We start from the raw sequence: 22,834 nt of genomic DNA, 5'->3' as shown, positions 1-22,834 counted from the left end.
CTTCTGCCGAAGCTGTTCTGGGGCTTTTAGCTTGACTCAAACAAGGAGGCAGGAGACTGCTGATGGTCGTTGTAATATTTCAAAATAATTTTACTTGAAGTTTTATTTATCTTAAAAATAAACATCAGTATTAAAATGTCAGTAAACAAACCTGTGAAACCAAAGCAGTGAGTATGGAGTACATACAGAGCAGCGTAAAGAGAGTGGCTGTGAGCATCTTATATTAACTTCAGTGCAAAGCTGAAAAAGGGCGAGGACAGCGGCACGTTGCCCAAACGAGTTTCTTGGGGAGCATTTCCCAGCAGACAGAATGGCTCAGACGAGGCCTGTGGGGTGTGAGAGTGAGGGAGGAAGATGAGCTGAGGAGTAAGAGGAGCTGCAACATGGGTCACCTTTGTGAAGGAGTCAGAGAGCGCAGCCTGCTTCACATGCAAAAGCCTTTTTTTTTCTTTTGCTCCCAGTCCTTAAAGCTTACCTTGTCTGTTCCCACCCCGCCTGGTGCGCACACACTCACACAGACGCACACACGTGCTCTGACATACGCGTCCATCTCCGCAGGCCCTAGGCTCTCTCCCTCTGAGCTCTTCTTGCTGATCTCTTTTCCTGGAGCTATCCTCAGCCACCCTCCCCTTGGGGAAGTGGGCAGAAAGGGACTCGTAAAAGCAACTCGAGCCCCTGAGCTGCTAGCGGCTGTGAGACAGTTAAAAGGGGAAGTGTTCACAAGGTGATTTTTATCTTTCCTTCTGGATCCTGTGTGGGGCATCAGCTGGGCAGGCCCAGCCCCTAAACAGTTGTGGCTCTCAGTCCCCTTCTCTCAGCTTGGCTGTAGCCCCAAGCATCCACAAGTTTTGCTGCCATCGAGCAAATCAAATCGTTGAGTGATTTCATGTTGAACTCCAGCTTTTTTTGACAAAGCAATGTGGTTTTTTTCCTTTGTGTGCATGTGCTAGAGAATATTCAGATTTCTGCTGGGAAATGAAACACCAGAGAAGATGGGCGCACATTTCAGTCTGGAAATGCTCCTGTGGCAGCGTGAGCCAGCTGCTCTGTCCCCTCTCCTGTCGCTGCTGATGCTCGCCCTCCTGCAGCCCTGCTCCCCATCACTGGCTCTGCTGCCCTCCTGCAGTTGCTGGGAGCTGGCTGTAGGAGCAGAAACCAGCTGCTATTTCTGCTGGCTTTCTTTTTCGCTGTTCCTGTGAGCTGGGGCCTTGCAGAGGGCTCCAAGGTGGCACAGCTCCAGTGATCGTGGCCGGGAGTGGAGGTCGCTTGATGCTTGGCTCCTCTGTCACTTGGAGCGAGGGGGGCACCGTGGGACGCTTCCTGCAGCAGGCAGGGCGAGCGAGGCCCAGGGACAGCGCCTGCTCTATTGACAGGAGGATGAAAACTTCTTCAGCCTCAGGGAGCGACTCAGCACACGAAGGAGCAGCAGGAGGGGGGGGACATAAATTACAGCCCAGCACTGAGGGTGGCCAGCTGGCACACGGCTGGATCCAAAGGTTATTCTAATTTAGTTTCTTTGGGTTCCCGGGGCTCTTGGTGCCCGCTGTTGATGTCCCCTGCTGTAGAGAGGGAGGAGTCACCAAATGTCACCGGAGACCATCCAGTGGCTCCTGGTGATGGCCAGCCAGGCTGGGCCCTTGCCACCGAGGATGCGCCGAGCACCTGGGATGCTCTGCTCTCGCCTCCACAACCCCTTCCTCGGGGACCATCAGCTGCTCTCATCTGTCACGGTCCCGTTCCCCTCCCGCGCTGCCCCCTGCCCACCGTGCAGGGCACCGTGCCACCTCTGCGTCCCTTGCACGGGACAGAGCGGGCGGCAGGGGCTGGGGGGCTGCAGTACTCACGTGGGGCTGCGCCTTTGTCCCATTGAGGTGGGCGTACAGGAGCACCGCGATGTTGCTGTGGCCGGCCTCCAGCGCGATGGCGACAGCGTTGTTCCCATCCTAAGGAGGGCAGGAGAACAGTTGGGAAGAGGTTTGGGTCCAGGGGCGGGTGAGCACGCCTGGGCCCCGGCGCCTTACGCTGTCCACGATGGAGATGTTGCAGGTGGGCTGAGCCAGCAGCAGCTTCACGGTCTCCACTCGGCCGTGCTCGCAGGCGCACATCAGCGCAGTCGAGCCCTCCTCGTCCTGCAGGTTCACGTCAGCTCCGCAGGCGAGCAGGGCTTCCACCATCTCCTGCCGTCCGTGGCTGACGGCCAGCATCAGCGCCGTCTGGCCAGCCTGCGTGACGTAAGGGACGCTGCCGGGACGGTTGTGCCACCCGCTCGTCCCCCTGCTGCCCCAGTGCCCGCAGGGGCTCTGAGCACCTGCTTGCCCAGAGCTGGAGCCCCGATGCCAGACGGATGAAGATGCATGACGCCCTCCCCACGTACCGCCCCCGCCAGGTTTGGGGTCCTGCCCTCGGGGTGGGCTCAGGAGGCGAGTGCGGCCCCGGGAGCTGCCCGCGAGGGGGTCAGGACGCCGCGGCCCCCATCCCACACCAACCTGGCTGGCCTTGGCATTGACGTTGCCCATGCTGAAGAGCCTCCTGACCACGTTCATGTCGTCCTCCTGCTCGACGGCTGCCAGCGCTGCCAGCATGAGTGCCGTGTAGCCGGCTTTGTTCTGGTGGTCCACGTTACAGACCCCTGTGGGGACGGGCAGAGCCGGGGGAGGCTCAGGGTGCTGCTCCCGGTGGGGGTGGGGGGGGAAGGGAGGGCGGCATCCTGGCAGGGGGGACATTTCTGGAGCTGTGGCAGACCTGAGGTCACCCACCCGTGTCCAGCAGCAGCTGCACGATGTGGAAGTTGGAGTGGGAGACGCTGTAGTGCAGGGCTGTGTTGCCGTTCCCGTCGGCCAGGTTGACCACGTGGGCCAGGAGGGCTGGCGAGAGCTCGGCGAAGGCCAGGAGGTGGTTGGCAACCGTGTCGGGGACGGACGACTTCTGGCTGGACAGACGGAACCACTCCTGCAGGACCAGGCTGCTGCTGGCGAGCTGCGGGCAGCGAGCGGGGCTGAGCCTCCGCGTGGCGCAAAGGCAGGACCCCAAAGCCCAGCCCAGTGCTGGGACGGCCCTGGCTGAGTCCACGCGGATTTGGGGGTTAATCTGGGACTTGTTTGGGGAAGAAAAGCGTTGATCCGGCCTTCGCTGGCCCGGGGGTGCCCCCAGCCCCGTGCCGTGCCACCCGCAGCACCCAACTCACCGCCTCCTTGCTCTTGGTGGCCCCGGGATGGCCCAGGTGCGTCTTGACGATGAGGCAGGCCTCCCGCATCCTGGGGCTCAGCTCAAACCTGGGGGGAGCACGAGGGCGGCTGCAGCACCACGCGGCGAGGAATCCCCGGCCCCTCTGCCCCCCAAGCAAGGCCCCAAGGTTTTGCTCCTCTCCCCAATTCCTTGCGCTCCCCCCAGTGAATGTCCCCCCCCACCCCGAGCCTTCCTCCCCAGGCCTGCAGCCGTGCCCCCGGGGTGTCCAGCCTCCCAAATGCAGCCTTATACGGACGTGCTCAGACACGATCTGCCCATTTTTAGGCCGAATTTTTTCCCTTTGTTGAAAAATGCTACTGAGGTTTTTTTTTGTTGTTTTCTTTTTTCCGAATTATCTCCCGTAGAAAAGAGGCAGCTGCAGCCTCGGTCTCGTGGTTTCCTTAGCAGACCCGAGATGCTGGAATGATTTTTTTTCTGCCGAATGGTTTCCGCAGGAGGCGAGTGTGTTTTTCCCATCAGCTGCACCGAAACGCGGCGCAGAAGCCCTGAGCCATGCCTGGCACCTTCCCTCCGGCACTTACTTCTCCTTCACCTCGGTGGGCTCTGGCGGGGCCACGTTGGCCCCCTCGTGCTCCTGCTGCTCGCCCGCCTCGCTCTGGCCACCCCCGGCATCCTCTTCCTCCTCCTCCGAAGTGTCGGTGCCACCCTGCTCCTCACTGTCGGAGCTGTCGGCTGAAGCCTTCTCAGAGGAGCTGTCTCCATCCTCCTCCTCCTCCTCACTGGATGTGCTCTCATACCTGTGCAGAGGGAGGGGGCTCAGTGATGCCCTGCGGTGGGAGCTGCCGTACCCGCCGGTCCCCCCGGAGCTCCCCACTGCCCCCAGCACCGAGGGCACACGGGGCGCTGGCGGGAGCCCCAGGCACGTACTCCCCGTTCAGCACGCCCACGAACTGCAGGCTCTTCTTGCTGCCCTCGGCCTCGCTCCGGGGGGCACCGTCCCGCTTCTTCATGATGGACTTCAGGGCTCCTGGAGCAGAGAGATGGGCAGCAGGGGTCAGTGAGCCAGACCCCCCCCAGGGCTCCTGGGCACCCCAAACCCCCTCCCCAACTCACCGGCTGCAGGGCTGGCAGCTGCTCTGCCGTCCCGTGCTGGGGACGGATCCCGGCCACCGGCCACCACCTCCACAGCTGCGGCCCCAGGGGCCGGGCTGCCCAGGCACGTGTCCCCTGTCACTTCCAACACCGCCGCCGCACCCTGGGGGCTGCTTGGGGTGCGTTGGCATCCCGCACCGCCAGCGCTGGGCTCCAGCTCCTTGCGTGCTGGGACGGCGGTGCCTGCATCAGCAGCGCCCGTGTCGGCGTTGGCCCTGTCGGCGCTGGCCCTGTTGGTGCTGGTCATGTTGGTGTTGGCTCTGTTGGAGCTGGCCATGTCGGCCTGGCTGCCTTTGTCTTCGTGCCCCGTGGCCACATCAGGCCCGACTGCCACATCCCGCCTGTCGGGGCAGCAGCCCACCCCGACGCAGGCCGTCGGCGGGGAGCACCCCACGGCCACATCCGCCGTCTCCACGGGGTCGCCAACTGCCTGGCTCTGCGTCACCACCGCTGCCTCCACCAGCACCTCGGCCACCTGTGGCTTGGCCGTCACCTCCTTGTCCGTGCGCCCGCAGGGCCGGCGGGCGCACACCTCCAGCCGCAGCTCCTCCAGCTCCCGCGTGGCCTCCTGCAGGTGCCCCTCCATCAGGGCAATCACCTCCTTCTGGTGCCCCACCGTCTGCTGCAGCAGCTCCAGCTCCCGCTCCACCTCAGGGGCGAGCCCCAGCGAGGACTCGAGCACCCACACGGCTGCGTCCCGGCGCTCTGGAGCCCCGCTGCCCGGCTCGCCGCTGCCCGCCTGCTGTGACTGGTAGTAGAAGACGGCGTCGGTCATGGGCCGGTCCTCGCCCACGGCCACAGAGCGGCACGGCCTCTCGTCACCCCTGGGGCGGGCGGCCGTGCCCTTGCCCGGCCAGCCACGGCTGCCCCGCTCTGACACGGCCAGCTTCTCCGTCAGCTTCCTCAGCTCCGCGATCTTGCTTGCTCGACCCTTTGCCGGCTCTGCTTCGCACTCCAGCCCCGCTCGGGGCTGCTCCTCGCTCCCGCCGGGGCGGCTGAGAGCCTCGCCGGGCTCCACCGACAGCTTCTCCATCAGCTTCGCCTTCTCCTGCTGCAGCTCACAGATCTGCATCTCCAGGAAGGGGATGGTTTTCACCTGCTCCTCCAGGTCCCGCAGCTGCCGCAAGGCCGCGGCCATCTGCTCCCGCACGTGCTGCAGCGGGGCAGCGCCGAGCCCTGCAGCCGGCGTGCTGTGCCCCGAGCTGCCAGGGCTCATCCGTGCGGAGCCCGGCTGGCCCTCGGTGCCCGCCGGCACCCATGGGTGCACCTGGCTCGGGGCGCCCGGCTGCGAATGGCTCTGCTCCTGCTCTAGCCTCCTGCTCGTCTCCAGCAAGGTCTTCTCCACCTGCAGGTTTCGTGCCAAGCACTTGCGGGCAGGAGGCGGGAGCAGCCGCACGGCCGGCGGGGGAGACGTGGGGTGGGAGGTTTGCTTGCTCAGGGGCTCCGGGGGCGCCCGGCCGTGCGGGGACAGCAGCAGCGCGGTCCTGCCGTCCTCGCTGGCCGTGGAGGTGAGGGATTCGGTGGAGGTCCAGCCGCTGGTGTGGCTGCTGGGGCTGCGCAGCGTGCCGAGCTGCTGCCTGGCCCCTTTCGCCCTGCGCGGCAGCGGCACTTTCTTGAGCGTCTGGCCGCTTTCGATGTCATCAACGTATTTCAGGAAATCCAGGTCCAAGAGGAAGCCGTAGGGGGTTTCCACCGAATACGAGCTCTTCTCCCCATCGTCTTGGTCCCTGTACAGGAAGGGGCCCCCGAGATCTGCAAGACAGGCAGAGATGCTTAGGGAGGGAGCTGGCAGAGACAGGAAGGCTTTTCCAACCAGGCTTTGCCGGGATTCACAGCCTGCAGCCCCCACCCGTGATGCTGCTGGACAAGGACGTGGTGGACGGCCCATCCCTGGCACCTGTGGTGCCATCAGGTGTTGCAGGGCACCTGCTCTGCTTTCAAGTTGCTGCAGGTGATGACACCCATCGGGACGGGATGGCTGAGCCCTGCCCCTCCCCTTTGCTCCTTCCCCTGTCCCCTGCCCACAACGGCCCTGCCAGGTCCCCACACACAGCTCCGGTGCCTTTACCTGGAAGGTTCTGGTTCAGGTGTGCGGGCTGAGCCATCTTCTCCCCGGGATGCCGCCAACCATGGGACCATCAACCTGTAACAACAGCGGGGCCCTGTCCTGCGACACCCTGCAAACCGGACCGTCCCCAGCAAGCCCAAACCGCTCCCCTGGCGCGGGTGCCCCAGCCCCGAACCCGGGGCACATCCCCGCGGCCATGCCCCGACACCAGCTGGGTCCCCTCCGGGTGCCGGCACCGGGCTGGGGCTGCTCCCAGGCGGGCGAGCCCTGCGCTGCTGGCGGGGCTGGGGATTGTTTGTACATTTAAGGAATGCTTCGCAGCCTGGGCTGGGGCGGCCACGCTGCCAGCTCCGAGGGCGCAAAGCCATGAGTCAGAGCTCGGCTGCGCCGGGGGAGCAGGCTGCGAGAAGGAGGCTGTTGGAGCGGGGCACTGAGCCTTTACGGGAGCAAGAAGTTTGCCTAGGATAATGAAACCAGATGCTCCTGCAAAGCCACGCGACCGCAGGCGTCTCCCAGCACCCAGCAGTTGCTCCGCACCACGTCCACCCTCGCCGCAGGGCACCCTGCGTTGCCAAACCCCCTCCGCTGCTGACCCCCAGCCCTGGCTCCCACCCACCCTCGGGGGCTGCTTGGTGGCCCCAGGAGGGACCTGGCTGCTTTTCCCCGAGGATAACATGGGATAAGGCATGGTTGGGGGGGTGCGGGGGGTGTGAAACGAGAGCCTGGTTTTCCCAGGAGCCAGGCACGCGCAGGCTGGAGGGGAGCCAGCGGGATGCCCGCCTGCAAGCCTGGCACTCAGCGCAGGGAGGCAGGCAGCGCGGCAAGCACCGGCATTTCCCTTCCCCGCGGGGAAAAAAGGTGCAAAAAGGGGCTGCAACGTTCCTGAAAACCCAACAAAAGGCGAGGGGAGGGAAATGGCAGCGCGGGCCACGGTCCAGGGGTGAGCTCACCGCCGAGGGGCTGGCAGCTGCAATTGTTCAGCTCCAACCTGCTGCATCTGGGCACTGGGGCTGCGGGAACAATGTTGATTTGAGCCAAATCGAGCCCGGTGCTGGGAACATTCCTGTTCCCAGCTTCGTTGATCCCTTGCAGGAAGCAGCCGTCACTCAAGCAACGTCTGTCCCAGGAGCTCCAGTGCTGGTCCCCGTGTCCCCAGGGCTCCCCGTGCCCATCCCCACACTGCCTGGGGGTCCCTGTGCCGTGGGGGACGTGGGGACCCTCCCCACAGGGCGCCGTGCAGCTGTCAGTGGGCAGAGCATTTGGCCCTGGGCTATTTTCGGCACCGTCAGGAAGAAGGCACAGGACAAGTGCCACCGTGGGCGAGTCGGCGGAAGCTGCTGGCACGTCGAGGCCTATTCGGAGAGCGGCTCAGCGATGGTGTGAGCGGCCAGAGAGGCCCAGAGGCATCAATGCCACACAAAAGGACCAGGTCTGATCTGCCTAAGGGAAGCTGGGGATCAGCATTGCCTGGAAAAGGGCACAGGGACCACCGGCATCCATAACCGAACCTTTGGGACCGAGCGTTGGGCATTTCGTTCCTCTCCCTGGCCCCACTCTGCCCCCAAGCCCGCCACCTCCTTTTAACGAGTTGTAGCGAGCGACTCACTGCAAATCGCTCGGCTGGCCCCGGGAGCAGCGCCTGGGACCACGCGAGCCTCTCCCCACGCGGGGATGCTCCACGCTTCCACCTGTCTCACCCAGCAGCCGGGAGCCCGTGGCCCCACGCTGCTGGCCCTGGCACGCAGGGATGAGGGGCTGGGTCCAGCCGGGCAGGATCGGACCCTGGGCTCCCCGACTCCACCAACCCACCCCAGCCGACGAGCATCCTGAGACAACCGCCTCCGCCTCCCTCGGGATCTTCTCGGCTAAGAGCCACCTCCGTGCCGCCACCCCACCGCCGGCCTCATGCCCAGCAGGCTCACGCATCCTCCTCCTCCTCGCTGAACTGGGGAAGCGGCCGGCGTCCTCCTGCACGGGGCCTGGTGCCCTTGGTGCAAGTAATTAAACAGCGCCGAGGCCAGGATCGAGTCCCCACCGGGCTTCGCGCTCACCGTGGATCAAGCGGGAGGAAAAGGGAGAGCAACAGGAGCGGCCGTGCGGCCCCGAGCACGGGCGCATTTCCTCGGGGAAGCGGCCCGGCAGCTCCCTTCCGCCGCGCGACCGGGAATTGTCCTGCCTGGGGCCGCGCCAGGAAAAGCCACCGCGCTCAGCACCGCCGTGCTCAGCACCGCACTGCAGGGGGCTGCAAGGGCTGGGCACCGCGACGCCTCCCATAAAGCTTGTGGCAATGGTGCCCCTGCTCCAGCGTTGCACTCGCTTTCTTTTAGCCGTCCCCTCCACGCCAGTGACCCAGGGACGTGCTTTCCCCTCCTCGTGCCTGCTCGGCCAACTGCAACCCAGCCCACGGCTGCCACTGGGCTGGGAGGGGAGGAGAGGAGAGCATCAGGCCGAAGTTGAGCTCTCGAGGCTTGAGAAGAGGAGCTGACACGCAGCAGCGGCGAGAGGGTTAAGTCCCCACGTCCCAGCCGTCACCTGCTGGGCTCGGCCACACAAAGCCAGCCTTGTCCCCGCGGCCGCCAGCACCGCGGCACCGGTTCAAAGAGCAGCCGCTCTCCATCTCAGCTCAGGCCCTGGTGGGGAGGACCGTGTCGGCGGCTTTGTTGCAGAAGGCTGGGTTTTGGCAGCCTCGGCCGCTCCCCTGGACACAGGGCTGGGTGCTGCCGGGTGCCTCCGCACCCCTGCCGAGCCAGCGGGCACCCCTGTGCCCAGGGGAAGACGTGCCAGGACCCGGCGCTCTGCTCAAAGCACCGGTCCCGGAGATGGGAGGACCCTGTGCCATCCCAGCTCCCTTCAGAAGAAGTTAAAGCATCATTTCTGGCCCTGGCATTTCCGCACAAAAGCTGGTTGGCGCAAGCTGCAGTGCTGCCGGGGAGGCTCATAAGCAAGACGGGGATGTGCAGGGACCGAATTGTCCCTGCAGAGCTGGGGCCATGCTCTGCCCTGGTCCCACACTTGTTTTATCCCCTCGCTGTCGTACTGATGCCCACACAGGAAACTTTGGGCCAAAGCGGAGCTGCTCAGCTCGAGTACAATAAAAATCCACAGCAGGTGAGAGGCCCCAGGAGCCAAGCTGGATGCGGAGCTGCGCCCACACAGCCGAGCAAGCCGACGACAGCCACCGGAGATGAATCTGCCGGCCAGGCCTGGAGAGGAACCCTGGCTCAGGACCACCCAGCACCGCACCCCAGGCTGAGCCCAACCCACTGCGAGCCGCTGGCCTCATGGTCCATGGGGCGATGCTCGTCCAGTCCCAAAGCCCAGGGCCAGTGGGCGAGCGATTTTTGGCCACCTCTGCACCGCATCCCCTGGCGAGGGGCGCAGCGGGGCTGCTCCCTGCCCCAGCCGCACGATCCACGGGGCTGGAGCGAGGCGACCGCCCAGGGCCGGACATGCTGACGGCGCTCCCTGGCCGTCCTCCGAGCCAAAACACTGAGGTCATGAGGAATGTGAGAAGAACAGAGTCCAGAGCAGCCCCGGCCAGTGCGACTTGATTTATCTTCGCGAGGCACGTTTCCCTTGAAGCTGCGCACGGGCGATAAGCCCTGAAGCCCCGGGCTGAGGCTGTTCCAAAGTTAAAGGGAAACCACTGAGCAAGCAGGCGGCTTCCTCCGCAGCAAGAGGGCAGGAGCTGCCAGCGACCTGCTGGGATTTGGGATCCTCGCACGGAGCCGTCACAGCCCTGAGCCGGCTGTCACTGAGGCACATCACCTGCGATGCCACCGCCGGTGTGGCAGGCTGGGCACAGCCAGGGGGGTTTGGGTGCTCATCGCCCCTTCCCCTCAGTGCCTCTGCCCTAGCTGGATGGGACGGACGGGTCAGCCCGTGCCTGGGCCACCCAGGGCTGCCGCAGGTCCTTGGCCACGCACGGGGTGGGTGTGCCTGCACTGACACGGGGACGGAGGGAGGGGGGAAAGGTTCGGTCTTCCCCACAGCCTGATTTGAGGGCTGGGCTCTTCTTTCTGGAGTTGTCGTCACCGTTGCCTGGGTCGGCCGGTCGGGAGGCCAGGGAGCTACTCGGGCTCCCACCCGCTACAGCGATGCTCGGACCTCCCCGAGCTCACGCAGCGCCCGAACAGCGGGCGTGTGGTTGGCACGCAGACGCGCTCGCTTGGGGAATGGCTCTGGGTACCCCGTCGCACCTTACGGGGCTCCAACAGCTCTGCGCGCTGCTCTGCTAGGAAACACCTACTGCCGGTCCTGCACCCGCACCGCAGCCCGCCAGCGTTTTCCACCAACACCTTCCAATCCTTTCGGGGCTGGCGACGAAGCACGGAGCGGGCAACGAGCCCCGACAGCCTGCGACCGGCCTGTGGCAGGGAGGCTGAATCCACGCCGGGTGGGCGCTCAGGCACCGGCGGGGGACGCGGGGTTCCCCGCAGGCTGAGCCCTGGCCTCGCCCTCCCCAGCTGGGAGCACCCCGAGCCCCGCGTGCTTGCAGCCCCTCAGGAACCCCACGGCACCCACGGGGCCCTGGGTCCCCGGCACCACGGGGTGCCCGCAGCCCCCCAGCCCGGGACCCCCCCGGATCCCCTCGGGACCCCCCCCCCCCCTCCCCGCCAGCCGCCGTTCGCCGGCCCGGCCCCGACGGAGCGCGGCCCCCGCCCCGGTGCCGCTCCCCCCGCTCCGGGTCTGTCCCTGCCGGGATGCCCGGAGCCCCTCCGCGCCCCCGGCGGCTCCGGCGGGGCGGCAGCGACCCTTCGTTGGGCCCCGTCCCGCCGCCGGAGCCGCTCCCGGGCCCACCGCCCCTCACCTCGGCGGGCCGAGCCGTGCCGTACCGGGCCGTACCGGGCCGTACCGGGCCGGGCCGGGCCGTGCCGGACGTCTGGGCTGCAGCCGGGCCCCTCCGCGGGGCCGCGCTCCCGGGCCCGGCGGCTCTGGGCAGCGCTGCCCCGCCGCAGCCGCGGGCCGAGGGCCGGGGGCGGGCCGGCGGCGGGGCCGGGGCGGGGCGGCGGCGGGCGGGGATCGCCCCCGGCCCGACCCGGGACTGGCACCGGCTGCTGCCGCCGCCGCCCCCGGCACCGCCCCGGCGGGATCGCGCTCCCCGCATCGACGGGAGCGGGGCCCTGCGAGGTGCTCCCCCTTCCCCCGGTCCCGGTGGGGTCAGGGTGCTCCCCCCCCCCCTTCCCCGAAAGTCCACTGGCTTTATCTCAGTCCACCGGGCTGGGGGACCCCCGCCATTCGCACCCCGGGGGACAAGGGGTGCCCCGAGCGAAGGCAGCCTGGGCTGGGGGGGGCCCTGCCCGGCTCGCCCCACAGAACTGGGGACCCCCAGAGGGACACCGCTGCTGGCCCAGGGGGCTGGGGTCCTGCCGCCTGTGCCCCACAGCCCTGCCCGGTCCCCGCCGCCTCGCGCGCTGTGCCCGTGGCCCGTGGCCCTGTGCCGCTTGCCCTGGCCAGGCTCCCCAGGCCCGGCCCTGCCGGGTGTCTGGCAGCCCTCCCCCGGCCCAGCAGCAGGCTGTTCGTCTCCTTTTCCTGCCAGATTTCTTCCCCGCCTGCTTTGCACGCCGGCGAGGTCTGGGCCGTTCCCCATCCCGCAGGGACCCTCGGCAGTTTCGCACCTTAAAGCTTGCCCTCGCTATCTGCTACAGTGTGGATTTGCCTGCCGAATCCCTCAGCACCAATTTTGTTTCTTTCTCTTTCCTTTCCGGCAGGATCCATCCCCAGCTGCTGAACCCCTGGGTATTTTTCCACGGCCGGCTCTTCCGTCACGCTGCTCACGGGAAGAGCAGGAGAAACAAGACGTGCTTCCCGACATCCCTCCCAGCTGGCAGCTTGGGGACTTCCTGACAAAAGGTTTGCATCCGGACGGAAATACCTTAATAGCCCTAATGGCTCTACCTCTCCCGACAGACATCAGCCCCCTCCAGCCCATTTACATACTTGGCCTCTCTGGCATCCTGTGGTAATGAGCTGCGTGATTTCATGCCCTCATTCTGTACCCAAAGCAGGTCTAAAATAGCACCGCTCCTGATGATTCAGTGACTGCTCAACAAAGAAATCGGTTGGGTCCTCCGTCCCCCCGCGGCTTTCCTTCTCCAGCAAGATCTGGAAAGGTGAAATCCAGCGATGAGTCAAAACCCGCCAGCGCCCAACCCCCGGCTGCACGGCTCCGCGTCCAGGTCCCTTGCTCGTGCTCTTGGACATCTGTCAAGAATTTCACCCATCGCTAAACTTTTCTTGTTTCCTCCTTGCGAATATAAGAAGAAAAAAAAAAAAAAGGGAAAGTTGTGGAAAAATGAGAGTGGGAAAGCGAGGTCTTCCTGCCTCTCCGGCCCTTGTGAGCTGGTGCCACCCCAGCAGAGCTGTGAGAAGAGTGGGAAGGCCTCTCACAGCCCGTGGTCTCAGAGGGCATGAAGACCTGGGCTGCCTAAATTTGGTGCTGGAGCGCAGAGCTGTGGTAGCTCGAAGATATTTTGAGGACAAAACTCAATAGCAGCCTTTGACCAAGATGCGCTGAGATGCTCCCTCCGCTGTCGGTGCGAGCCCCTGGCTTTGAGCTCGGGTGTCCAAGAACAGTCAGCCCCGAGGGATGGTGCTTATTTCTAACATCCGTGGTTTTATGCTGAAACTGCAGAGCTCCAATGCAAGAACGCAGACAGAGACGTCCCAGGGGCCGGCCGGGGCTTTAACCACAAATCACAAATGCTTTTGGGAGGCGGCGTGGGGGAAAGTGCTGGGTCTGGGCGGTCGGACGGAGGAGGTTTGCCTTCAGGCTTCCCCCCGGGGCTGTGGTAGCCTGAGCCAGGACCGGTCCGAGCGGTGGCACCCGCCCGGCTGGACTGCTGGCCCCCCGCAGCTGCATCCGAACCCATGCTCGGGGGCAAAGGGCGCTGCTGGCTTCCCTGGCTGGGCCTCGCGTGGGTAAAGCCGCAGCCACGCCGCTGCTGGCACGCGGGGAGCAGGTCCGTGCCCCTGTGGGATGCTCAGCCCCACTAAGGGACAGACAAGGATCCGGGATTGCCACAGCCTGTGACTGAGCTCTTCTTGTCCCCATCTCCCTGCACGGACTTGCGATGAGGGCTAGCCGGGCTCTTGTTGCTGTTACAGGGGCAGTTTTGCAAAAAAAAACAACAACAAAAAAAACTTTGTTATGAGACCGGAATGTTGCAGCTGAGCTGTCTGAGGCTCTGCAGAGTTTCATGGCATCGTGGCAGGGTCCTGCACGGCTCTTCCAGTCCCGAGCCTTGCACTGGCCAGGGAGAGCAGCCCCGGGCCTCCCAGGAGCAGCCATCTGAGCAAGCAGCTCCACGACCCGATGAGCCTTCAGTTCAACAAAAACAGTAAAAAAAAGAATTGTTCCAAAAGAGGGCCTCAGAAAACGGCTTTTCCTTGTGAACCCCCATCCTCTGCTCCCTGCCAGCCCTGGCTGTGGCTGTCCGTGTGCCCATGCCTCAGTTTCCCTATCAGGACAACCACGATGCTCCCAGTCCCTGGGGACAGCTGGAAGGGGAATGCACGCACGCACGTGTGCGTGTGTTGCGATGCGCACCAGCGTGACGGGGCGTTTCTCTGCAGCAGACCAGAACCAGGACCTGGAAATCGCTGCGAACTGCCAGAACAGGCTGAGAGCACGTCCTTAGAACTTATCGCAGAAACCAAGCAGGGTCGGTGTAACAGAAAACTTGCAGAGCTTGGCCAGGCTTCCACTGCTCCGTCCCCTCCGGGGCAGCAGGTCCCAAAGCCCTCCTGGCCGTCCTGAGGGCTGCTGCTAGTGCTGGCGCAGGGCAGGGAGAGCCGTGCATGCTCAGGGAGCACCTGGAAAAGCAGCCACTCGGGTGTGTTTGAGCCATTTCCTGGCAGACTGAGTTAATCTCTGCTTGCTCCAGCTCCGCTGCGCCTGCCTGAGCCCCGTTCCCAGCTCCGTTGCCCCTTCTGTGGCCCCCCGAACGGGCTCGCCCAGCCGCACCCGGAGTGGGACCCTCGGGGACCCCTGGGGCAGGGCTGGCTGCTGCTTTCTCTGTCGGAAAGCGACGTGAACGCCTCGGCGCTGCGTAAATAAACCAGCCCAGCACGCTTCCCCGCCAGGAGGCTCGGCCGTCCCCGCTGGCCATGGCAGGATGTCCTTGTTTTCTGCCTGCAGGTCTGCGAGCGGGCAGGAAGCTGGTTTCCTCTCCTTGCATCTCCGCTCGGATCCTTCCTCCCCGGGACGTTGTAGCAGCAGCAGAGCAAAACAAACAGCCCGAGAGCGGAGCCGGAGCAGCCTCCCCAGCTACCGGGGGCTGGCTGGGGACACCTGGGGGGGGGGGGGGAGGTTTGGCTGGGGGCTGCAGGACGCCCACCCCGGGCCCACCGCTGGCAGGGAGGGGGCTGATGGTGGAGGCCGAAGCCGCTGCGGGGAAGCCGCACCCAAACGCGGCGTCAGTCCCCATTTATCACCTCACACACCGACGTCTCCCCTTCCCTGTCACCTCCTCGGGGACACCCTCCAGCCTGATTTAGTGCCACTGTGGCAGATGCTCGAGGGACAGACCACGTGCAGTGTCACCCACTGTCTGTGGACCTCCTGCTCCATGTCACCCCCTCCCACGTCCCACCAATGTGCAGCACCCCGTTACCCTGTGCGCCCTCTCGTCCCCAGGTGCAGGGCACCCTTGTCCCTCCGTCCCCTCTCCCGTGTCCCCTCTGATCTAGCCGGCTGCAGGTGACGTTCCTTGCCTGTGTGGCACGGCGGCTGCAGGCTTTTATCTCAGGCGATATTTAGCACTCTCGGTGTGGGGGGACGGTCGGGGTGGCTTTTTTTGTGGCTGTTTCCAGCCCAGCCTTATCAGGGCTGAGGAAAGTGCCGTGTAGATTTTCCGCGGCCGGGATTTGCTTTGGCCAGGGGCCAGCTCCGCTGGCAGCACCGGAGGGACTGGCCCCAGTGGCCGGCACTTTCCTGACACTGCACGGCCCTAAATGTACCCCAGCAGTCGGGGGGAGTGGGGTGCTTCCCGGGCCAGGGCTTCCCAGGCACTCAGGTCAGGCTGTGCATGCAGGATCTGCCGCCTGAGCTGCTTTGAAAAGTTGTGCCGGTCGCTTAAACTCAGCACTCCTTAAAAATTGATTTTTAAATGTTTATTATTATTATTATTATCTGCTTCTGGAGCCTCTAGGTTGTACCTCCATATCTGTCTGCTCTGTCTCCTGGCTTTCCTGCTGACCTCCCCGTGGCAGCTCCTTGTCTGCAGCCTGGGGACAGCGGCCGTGCTTGCCCCCACCCCGTGGCAGCCGGTTCCCCGTCTCGGCAGGGCCGGCAGCAGGTAGGTGCTGCCACGAAGGAGTGGGAGCCCCAGGGTGCTCGGAGCAGCAGCACCCACACGGGGAGGGACAAGCTGTCGGCTTGCTGCCCTCCTGTCTCGCTTGTGCGTGGCTTGTGTCTCGCTCGCGTGGCTCGTGCATGTGGCGAGCAAGAAGGGAAGACGCTGCCCTGCGGGGGGACACTGGTGTCCCCACCTCAGCCCTGGCAGGTGACGTGGGCTCAGCCGTACCCGCATGTTTCCCTTCACCCTGCAGAGCAGGATCCGGATGGGTGTGCACCGCGGGGACAAAACAGCCCCCAAATGCTTCTTCTTCTCGGCTCTCTGGCCTTTAGCACCCAGGAAAGCGTCCTGAGGACAAAGGGAACATCCTTCCCAGCGGATGCCCTTCTGCTCCACCGCCGCCACCGACAAAGACATCTCTCAGTCTCTGCGCTGGGAATTATTTCCAGCCCTTTCCAGCTCCCCATCACCCCTGTCCCAGCCCCACTTCCCTGCTGCAACCCCCCCGCACGCCGCGGCCTTAGCGGAGCCCTCGGGCTCGCAGCACCCGCCTTGCTTTTGACATTTCCAGCGGCGCTCACACACAGAGCGCCCTTCTCCGCCCCGCGCCCCGCCGCTGGCGGGTCCCCGGCTGCCGGGCATCTGGCGAGGGCCGGGGCAGCGAGCGGGACCTTCCCTGCGGGACCACATAGCTCTGCCATTGACGGCAGCAGAAAGCCTTTCTGTGCGGCCGCCTGAAGCGGTGCATCTGTTCCCGGCGCACAATCGGGCCATTGAGTCCGCAGCGGCGGAGCGGAGCCAACAATATGAGGCTTCCCACTGCTTCCCCTCCGTGGGCCGTGCTGGGGCCCGCGTCCTCCTCCCGGCAGCACCTCAGCCACTTGCTTTCTGCTCTCTGACCTCGGCTGCGAAATCCCCACCTTCCCACCCATCTGCTGGACAGAAGCAGGTCCCCCATCACCATCGCCACCATCTCCGGGAGTTTCCCGTTGGACAAACGGGAAAAATGGGTGACACCGGGAGGAATGCAGGTGGCTGGGATGCTGCTCCTGGGAATCAGCCCCAGTGCTGGCACCCAGCTGCTTTTTCTTTTTTTTTTTTTTTTTTGCCAGCATGTGCAGAGGCACTGGCAGCAGCCAAGCCACCACAGCTTTTCCTGCAGGTGATTCTTGGTGGGGTTGGGACCTCATGAGCAGTGCAGGGACAGGGGACAGCCCCGCAGGAACGAGGGGACAGCTGGGTGTGCAGGACCCACGTCCCTCCTCCCTTGTGGAGCAGGACGGGAGGGACAGCGTGGCTTGGTCCTACAGCACCAGGGTGCTGCCCTGGCCCTCCCTGTGCTGCTCTGGGTGGCTCGGACCCATCTGCTGGGATGTCTTAACCCCAAACCCTGTGGGGTGCGGACAGGGAGGCTCAGGCACACCAAGCTGTCCTCAGCCAGCACCCATGGGTGCTGTGGGAGGAGCTGCCCTCCAGATGCAGCTTCCCCACCAGTGCTGCCCCCCAGGAGTGCAGACACCTGACACGAGGGACGTTTGGTTACTTGTTAGTGCCCTGCCAGCCGGCCGGGCTGCGGGGGGCTCTGGGCGCGGGCACACGGCTGGGAGCGGATGGGCATCCGCGAGCCGGAGGAGCCCAAAGCTGAGAAACGGTCCCCAAAATCGATGTCACTTCGAGGCTTCAGGAGCCTCACAGGGCACGGGCACGGCCCCAGGGCCGTAGGTCCCACCCTGTCACCTCCACCTCGCTGGAGGGGAGCAGAGGTGGGAGCAGGAGGCATCAGGGAAGGGGACGTGGCAGCGGAGCCGGGCTCGGGGCCGGGGCAGGAGGCGTTGGTCTTGCCGGATGGTGGGGAAAGAAAAAGAAGGGGAAGGGGAGGTTTGAGAGCAGGGTCCCGCAGGGCTTGGGCTGCAAGGGTGTTGCTGGGGCCGGGGGCTTTGCGAGGAGCTGGCCAGGGTGGGACACATCGGGCCGGGCTGGTGAGCGTGGGCTGGGGGGTGCTGGGGCTGCGGGGTGCTGGGGCTGAGGGGTGCCGGGGCTGGGGGGTGCCGGGGCTGTGGGGTACCGGGGCTGCGGGGTGCTGGGGCTGGGGGGTGCTGGGACTGGGGGGGTGCTGGGGCTGGGGTGTACCAGGGCTGTGGGGTGCTGGGGCTGTGGGGTGCTGGGGCTGGGGGGTGTCGGGGCTGTGGGGTGCCGGGGCTGTGGGGTGCCAGGGCTGTGGGGTGCTGGGGCTGGGGTGTACCAGGGCTGTGGGGTGCCAGGGCTGTGGGGTGCTGGGGCTGGGGTGTACCAGGGCCGTGGGGTACCAGGGCTGCAGGGTGCCAGGGCTGTGGGGTGCTGGGGCTGTGGGGTGCTGGGGCTGTGGGGTGCCAGGGCTGTGGTGTGCCGGGGCTGGGGGGTGCCAGGGCTTTGGGGTGCCGGGGCTGTGGGGTGCTGGGGCTGTGGGGTGCTGGGGCTGCAGGGTGCCTGTGACCCTGCACCCGCTGCTCCGGGGATGCAGCCGCGAAACTGCGTTAAAGGTCGGACGGGGTGCTTAGGGACGCGGTTTCGTGGGTGATACCGGTGGCAGGGGGACGGCTGGACCGGGTGATCTCGGAGGCCTTTTCCAGCCTTTTCATTTCCACGAACCTGCGGCTCCGGCCCCGCGGGGCTCTGGGCAGGGCCGGGAGCGGCCGGGAGGGGGCAGCGCCGGGCCGGGGAGCGGCTGCGGGGAGCGGGGCGGGCGCTGGGGGGGGCGCGAGGGGGGGGCGTGGGGGGCGGGTGCGTGGGTGGGTGCTGGGGGTGCATACATGGGGTGGGTGGGTGCTGGGGTGGGTGCATGGGGGGGCGCTGGGGGTGCATGGGGGGGTGCTGGGGGTGCATACATGGGGTGGGTGGGTGCTGGGGTGGGTGCATGGGGGGGCGCTGGGGGTGCATGGGGGGGTGCTGGGGGTGCATACATGGGGTGGGGGGGTGCTGGGGTGGGTGCGTGGGGGGGGTGGGTGCATGGGGTGGGTGCATGGAGGTGCGTGGGGGGGTGCTGGGGGTGCATACATGGGGTGGGTGGGTGCTGGGGTGGGTGCTGGGGGTGCATGGGGGGGTGCTGGGGTGCATACATGGGGTGGGTGGGCGCTGGGGTGGGTGCTGGGGTGGGTGGGTGCATGGGGTGGGTGGGTGCATGGGGTGGGTGCTGGGGGTGCGTGGGGGGTGCTGGGGGTACATACATGGGGTGGGTGGGCGCTGGGGTGGGTGCTGGGGTGGGTGCTGGGGGTGCGTGGGGGGTGCTGGGGGTGCATACATGGGGTGGGTGGGTGCTGGGGTGGGTGCGTGGGGGGGGTGGGTGCATGGGGTGGGTGCATGGGGGGTGCTGGGGGTGCGTGGGGGGGTGCTGGGGGTGCATACATGGGGTGGGTGGGTGCTGGGGTGGGTGCGTGGGGGGGGTGCTGGGGGTGCGTGGGGGGGTGCTGGGGGTGCATACATGGGGTGGGTGGGTGCTGGGGTGGGTGCTGGGGGTGCATGGGGGGGTGCTGGGGTGCATACATGGGGTGGGTGGGCGCTGGGGTGGGTGCTGGGGTGGGTGGGTGCTGGGGTGGGTGCATGGGGTGGGTGGGTGCATGGGGTGGGTGCTGGGGGTGCGTGGGGGGTGCTGGGGGTGCATACATGGGGTGGGTGGGTGCATGGGGTGGGTGCTGGGGTGGGTGCATGGGGTGGGTGGGTGCATGGGAGGGGTGCATGGGGTACATACATGGGGTGGGTGGGTGCTGGGGTGGGTGCATGGGGTGGGTGGGTGCATGGGGTGGGTGCTGGGGGTGCGTGGGGGGTGGTGGGGGTGCATACATGGGGTGGGTGGGTGCATGGGGTGGGTGCTGGGGTGGGTGCATGGGGTGGGTGGGTGCATGGGAGGGGTGCTGGGGGTACATACATGGGGTGGGTGGGTGCTGGGGTGGTTGCTGGGGTGGGTGCATGGGGTGGGTGGGTGCATGGGGTGGGTGCTGGGGGTGCGTGGGGGGTGCTGGGGGTGCATACATTGGGTGGGTGGGTGCATGGGGTGGGTGCTGGGGTGGGTGCATGGGGTGGGTGGGTGCATGGGAGGGGTGCATGGGGTACATACATGGGGTGGGTGGGTGCTGGGGTGGGTGCGTGGGGGGGGTGGGTGCATGGGGTGGGTGCTGGGGGTGCGTGGGGGGTGCTAGGGGTGCATACATGGGGTGGGTGGGTGCATGGGGTGGGTGCTGGGGTGGGTGCATGGGGTGGGTGGGTGCATGCATGGGGCGGGTGCTGGGTATCCGTGTATGGGGTGGGTGCATGGGGTGGGTGCTGGAAGGGAGTGCAAGGGGTGAGTGCTGGGGATGGTTTCGGGGGGTGCCTGGAATGGATGCTGAGGGTGGGTGAGAGGGTTGGGTGCTGGAAGGGAGTGCCTGGGGTGCGGGCATGGAGTGGGTGCTGCAGGTGGGTGCAGGAGATGGATGTTGGGCGTGCAGGTATGGGGTGGGTGCATGGGGTGGGTATGGGAAGGGAGTGCAAGGGGTGAGTGCTGGGGATGTGTTCGGGGAGTATCGGGAGTGGGTGCTGGAGGTGGTGAAGGGGTGGGTGTGCAGGATGGGAGCCTGGGACGGGTGCTGGGAGTGGGTGAGAGGGTTGGGAGCTGGAAGTGAGAGCCTGAAGCTGGGGTATACGTGGGGTGGGAGCTGGGGGTGGGGTGGGTGCAGGAGGTGGGTGAGTACGGTGTGTCCGGGTGGGGTGGGTGCTGGAGCTGGGTCCAGGGGTGTCTGGGGTGGGTGCTGGAAGTGCATGGGGAGTTGAGGGTGGGTGTCTGGGGTGGGTGAGTGGGTTTGGGTGAAGGAAGTGGGGTGCACAGGGTGGGTGTTTGGGGTGGGTGGGGTGAGGGATGGCGGGGATGGGGTGGGTGAGTGGGGAGGGGGGTGCGGGATGGGTGCCTGAAGCAGGTGCTAGTGATGGGTATTGAGGTGGGTGCCCGGGGTGGGGGCAGGGGTGTGTTCAGTGGGTGGGGTGGGTGCCGGGGGGGCTGTGGGAGGCAGTTGGGCCCCACTGGGAGGTGAGGGCAGGACCTCTTCACAGGTTGTGGGACAGTGACAGGAGGGACAAGAGGCCACGCAGCCTGGGCCGGTGCAAAGAAGCTTTGTCCCCCACCCTGACCTAGGCATCCCCTCAGTGGCTGCTCCCAGCTGCCTGTCCACAGCAGGGGGGCAACGTGGAGAGGTGGAGGCAAGGGAGAGAGCGAGCAGAAGGTCCCAAATTGCATCTCCCAGCCCTGCTGCACTGCTCGGCGCTGCACGCTTCGCCCTGCACACACAGGGCAAGCCAACACCTCTGATACCTGTGCAGGCGCAGAGCCTCCCTTGGCAGAGCCATCGTCCTGCATGGGCCCTGAAGATGCTCAGCTACCTCCCGCCAACTACAACACTAAAACAGCATCTCCGGCAGATGGATGGCGTCTTTATATATCCAGTGCTCACTTTCTGGGGGGGGCTGCTGCCATGCCAGTTTGCTTCCCCCAGATGGTGCCTGAAGCAGTGGAGGGGATGGCTGGGGATAGGGCTGCGTGACGGCCCTTCGGGAAAGCAAACCAGAGCAGACCGAGCTCTGCCGCAGCGCGTGGGGCTTCTCGGCCATCAATCATTTACTGCCGTTAATTTTTAATGTGCAAAAATCTCTCTAAGTAAGGAGCCCGGCGTGGAGCGAGGCTGATGATTAATTCAGGCAGTGACGCACCAGGGGCTGCAGCTTGCGCGGCGTCCCACTGCTGGGGACCGGCCACGGAGCAAACGGGGCGGCTGGGAGGGGACAGAGCTGCCGTGGCCGGTGTCACACATCGCTGTCACAGCCCCAGCTGGGTCACAGATAAGCGGTGCTGCGGTGGCACTTTGTGGTGTCCGCCCCGGCACTGGCTGCAGTGGGAGCTGCTCAGAGCGGGGTCACCCTCAGCCCTTCCTCCCACTCAAACCTCCCGTGGGGTTTTGGAGAGGGTGAGCCAAATCGAGAGGCCGGTAGTGAGTATGAGTTACCCAGGGAATAACCTATAAACAGCACCGGGATGGGGAAAAAAGCACTGGATGTTTTTTTGTTCCGGCGAATGGCCCAGCTGTGCTGCTCACAGCCCAGAGCTGCGCAGTGCAAGGGCAGGGCTGAAACTGGCTACGAGGAGCTGTGCCAGCAGGGGGGCACGCGTGCCCCTGCTAAAACAGCTGCCATTTCGGAAGTAGATGGAGAAGGTGTTAATGAAAACCCTGGGACTGTTGAGCCTCTAGTCCCAGGGTTTTAAAATTTAAAATTTTAAGTATTTGAGGAGCTCTGTTTACCATTCTTGCCTTCTAGTTAAAAGGCAGTTGGGGGTGTGCTATTTTGGGAGGGACGTGGGATCTACCCCCAGTGACCCCTAACAGATGCTTTCAGTGTTGGCCGGCACAGCAATGTGCGATTTCTCTGGTTCAGCTGAGTGCTCCAAGGCACCGTTCTGCTGCCTGCAGCCACCCCTGCCCACGCGCCTCTTGTCTTACTCTGGGAGTAAGAGCTGAGTCCCTACAACCACGGCACGGGGCCAGCCGGCCCTGCGCGGGACTTTGCAGAAGAACAGGACATGCAATGAAAGCTTTTTTAGGAAATACGTGAGTCAAAAGCACCAAACGGCTGCTTGAGCTGTGAGGTCTTTGTGACTTGAACGTCACTTATCTTCTGGTCACAAAACCTCTCTCCGTATCTTCGTCACCGTGACTCACTCTGGACGGACGGAGCGGCTGCGTGCAGTTACAGGTACCTCGCCTCTGAGCTTCACCTTGATGCAAAACTCTAAAGGGAGCTTTTTTTTTTGGTGGGCAAAGCTTCTGACAAGTGGCCCATGGTCAGGCTGGAGGGGAGCGGTGCGGGGGGGCAGCAGGAAGCCTCGCCGTGCTGCACGAGCGTGACAAAATCAAGCAGATTTGCAAGTCCCCAAATTCCAGACACGCCACAGGAAGGAGCGATAATGGAAGGACTCTGCTTTCGGGAAGGCGAGCTTAAATAATTAAGAGGAATAGCGAGGTGGAAACGAATGCACAGAAGGTTTGGGGCTCCCTGGAAGGGAGCAGAGATGGAAGGAATGGCTTCGCTACAATATTCATAAAGCTCGAAAGGCAACGGTACAAGTGCCTGC

The 22,834-nt window shown here is 65.1% G+C and overlaps 1 protein-coding gene and 1 long non-coding RNA gene across 6 annotated transcripts; one reads left to right on the top strand and one right to left on the bottom strand.

Moving 5' to 3' along the window:
- Positions 1–65: 65 nt before the first annotated feature.
- KANK3 (KN motif and ankyrin repeat domains 3) lies at positions 66–12,170 on the bottom strand. 5 transcript variants are annotated; one of them, XM_083810763.1, is made up of 11 exons: positions 12,025–12,170; positions 6,407–6,481; positions 4,300–6,090; positions 4,114–4,213; positions 3,768–3,983; positions 3,185–3,272; positions 2,757–2,976; positions 2,487–2,629; positions 2,022–2,222; positions 1,845–1,943; positions 66–1,559 (listed from the first exon to the last, which is right to left on the bottom strand). In XM_083810763.1, exons 2-11 carry the CDS (start codon positions 6,441–6,443, stop codon positions 1,503–1,505), a joined length of 2,952 nt encoding a protein of 983 aa, XP_083666889.1. In that variant the 5' UTR covers positions 6,444–6,481; positions 12,025–12,170; the 3' UTR covers positions 66–1,502. The 5 variants fall into 5 exon arrangements, with proteins under 5 accessions (XP_083666889.1, XP_083666887.1, XP_083666890.1 ...); XM_083810761.1 differs by lacking the exon at positions 12,025–12,170 and adding an exon at positions 11,217–11,397; XM_083810764.1 differs by lacking the exon at positions 12,025–12,170 and adding an exon at positions 11,217–11,397 and having other exon boundaries at positions 66–1,556.
- Positions 12,171–12,321: 151 nt separating this feature from the next.
- LOC310886393 lies at positions 12,322–22,048 on the top strand. The gene is made up of 3 exons (XR_014575298.1): positions 12,322–17,468; positions 20,846–20,933; positions 21,031–22,048. It is a non-coding gene; the product is annotated as an uncharacterized lncRNA (long non-coding RNA).
- Positions 22,049–22,834: the final 786 nt, after the last annotated feature.

The sequence above is a fragment of the Anser anser genome, assembly GCF_964211835.1.
Source record: "Anser anser genome assembly, chromosome: 25".
In the NCBI taxonomy this organism is placed as follows: Eukaryota; Metazoa; Chordata; class Aves; order Anseriformes; family Anatidae; genus Anser; species Anser anser.
This window is presented reverse-complemented; position numbering and strand designations above follow the sequence as displayed.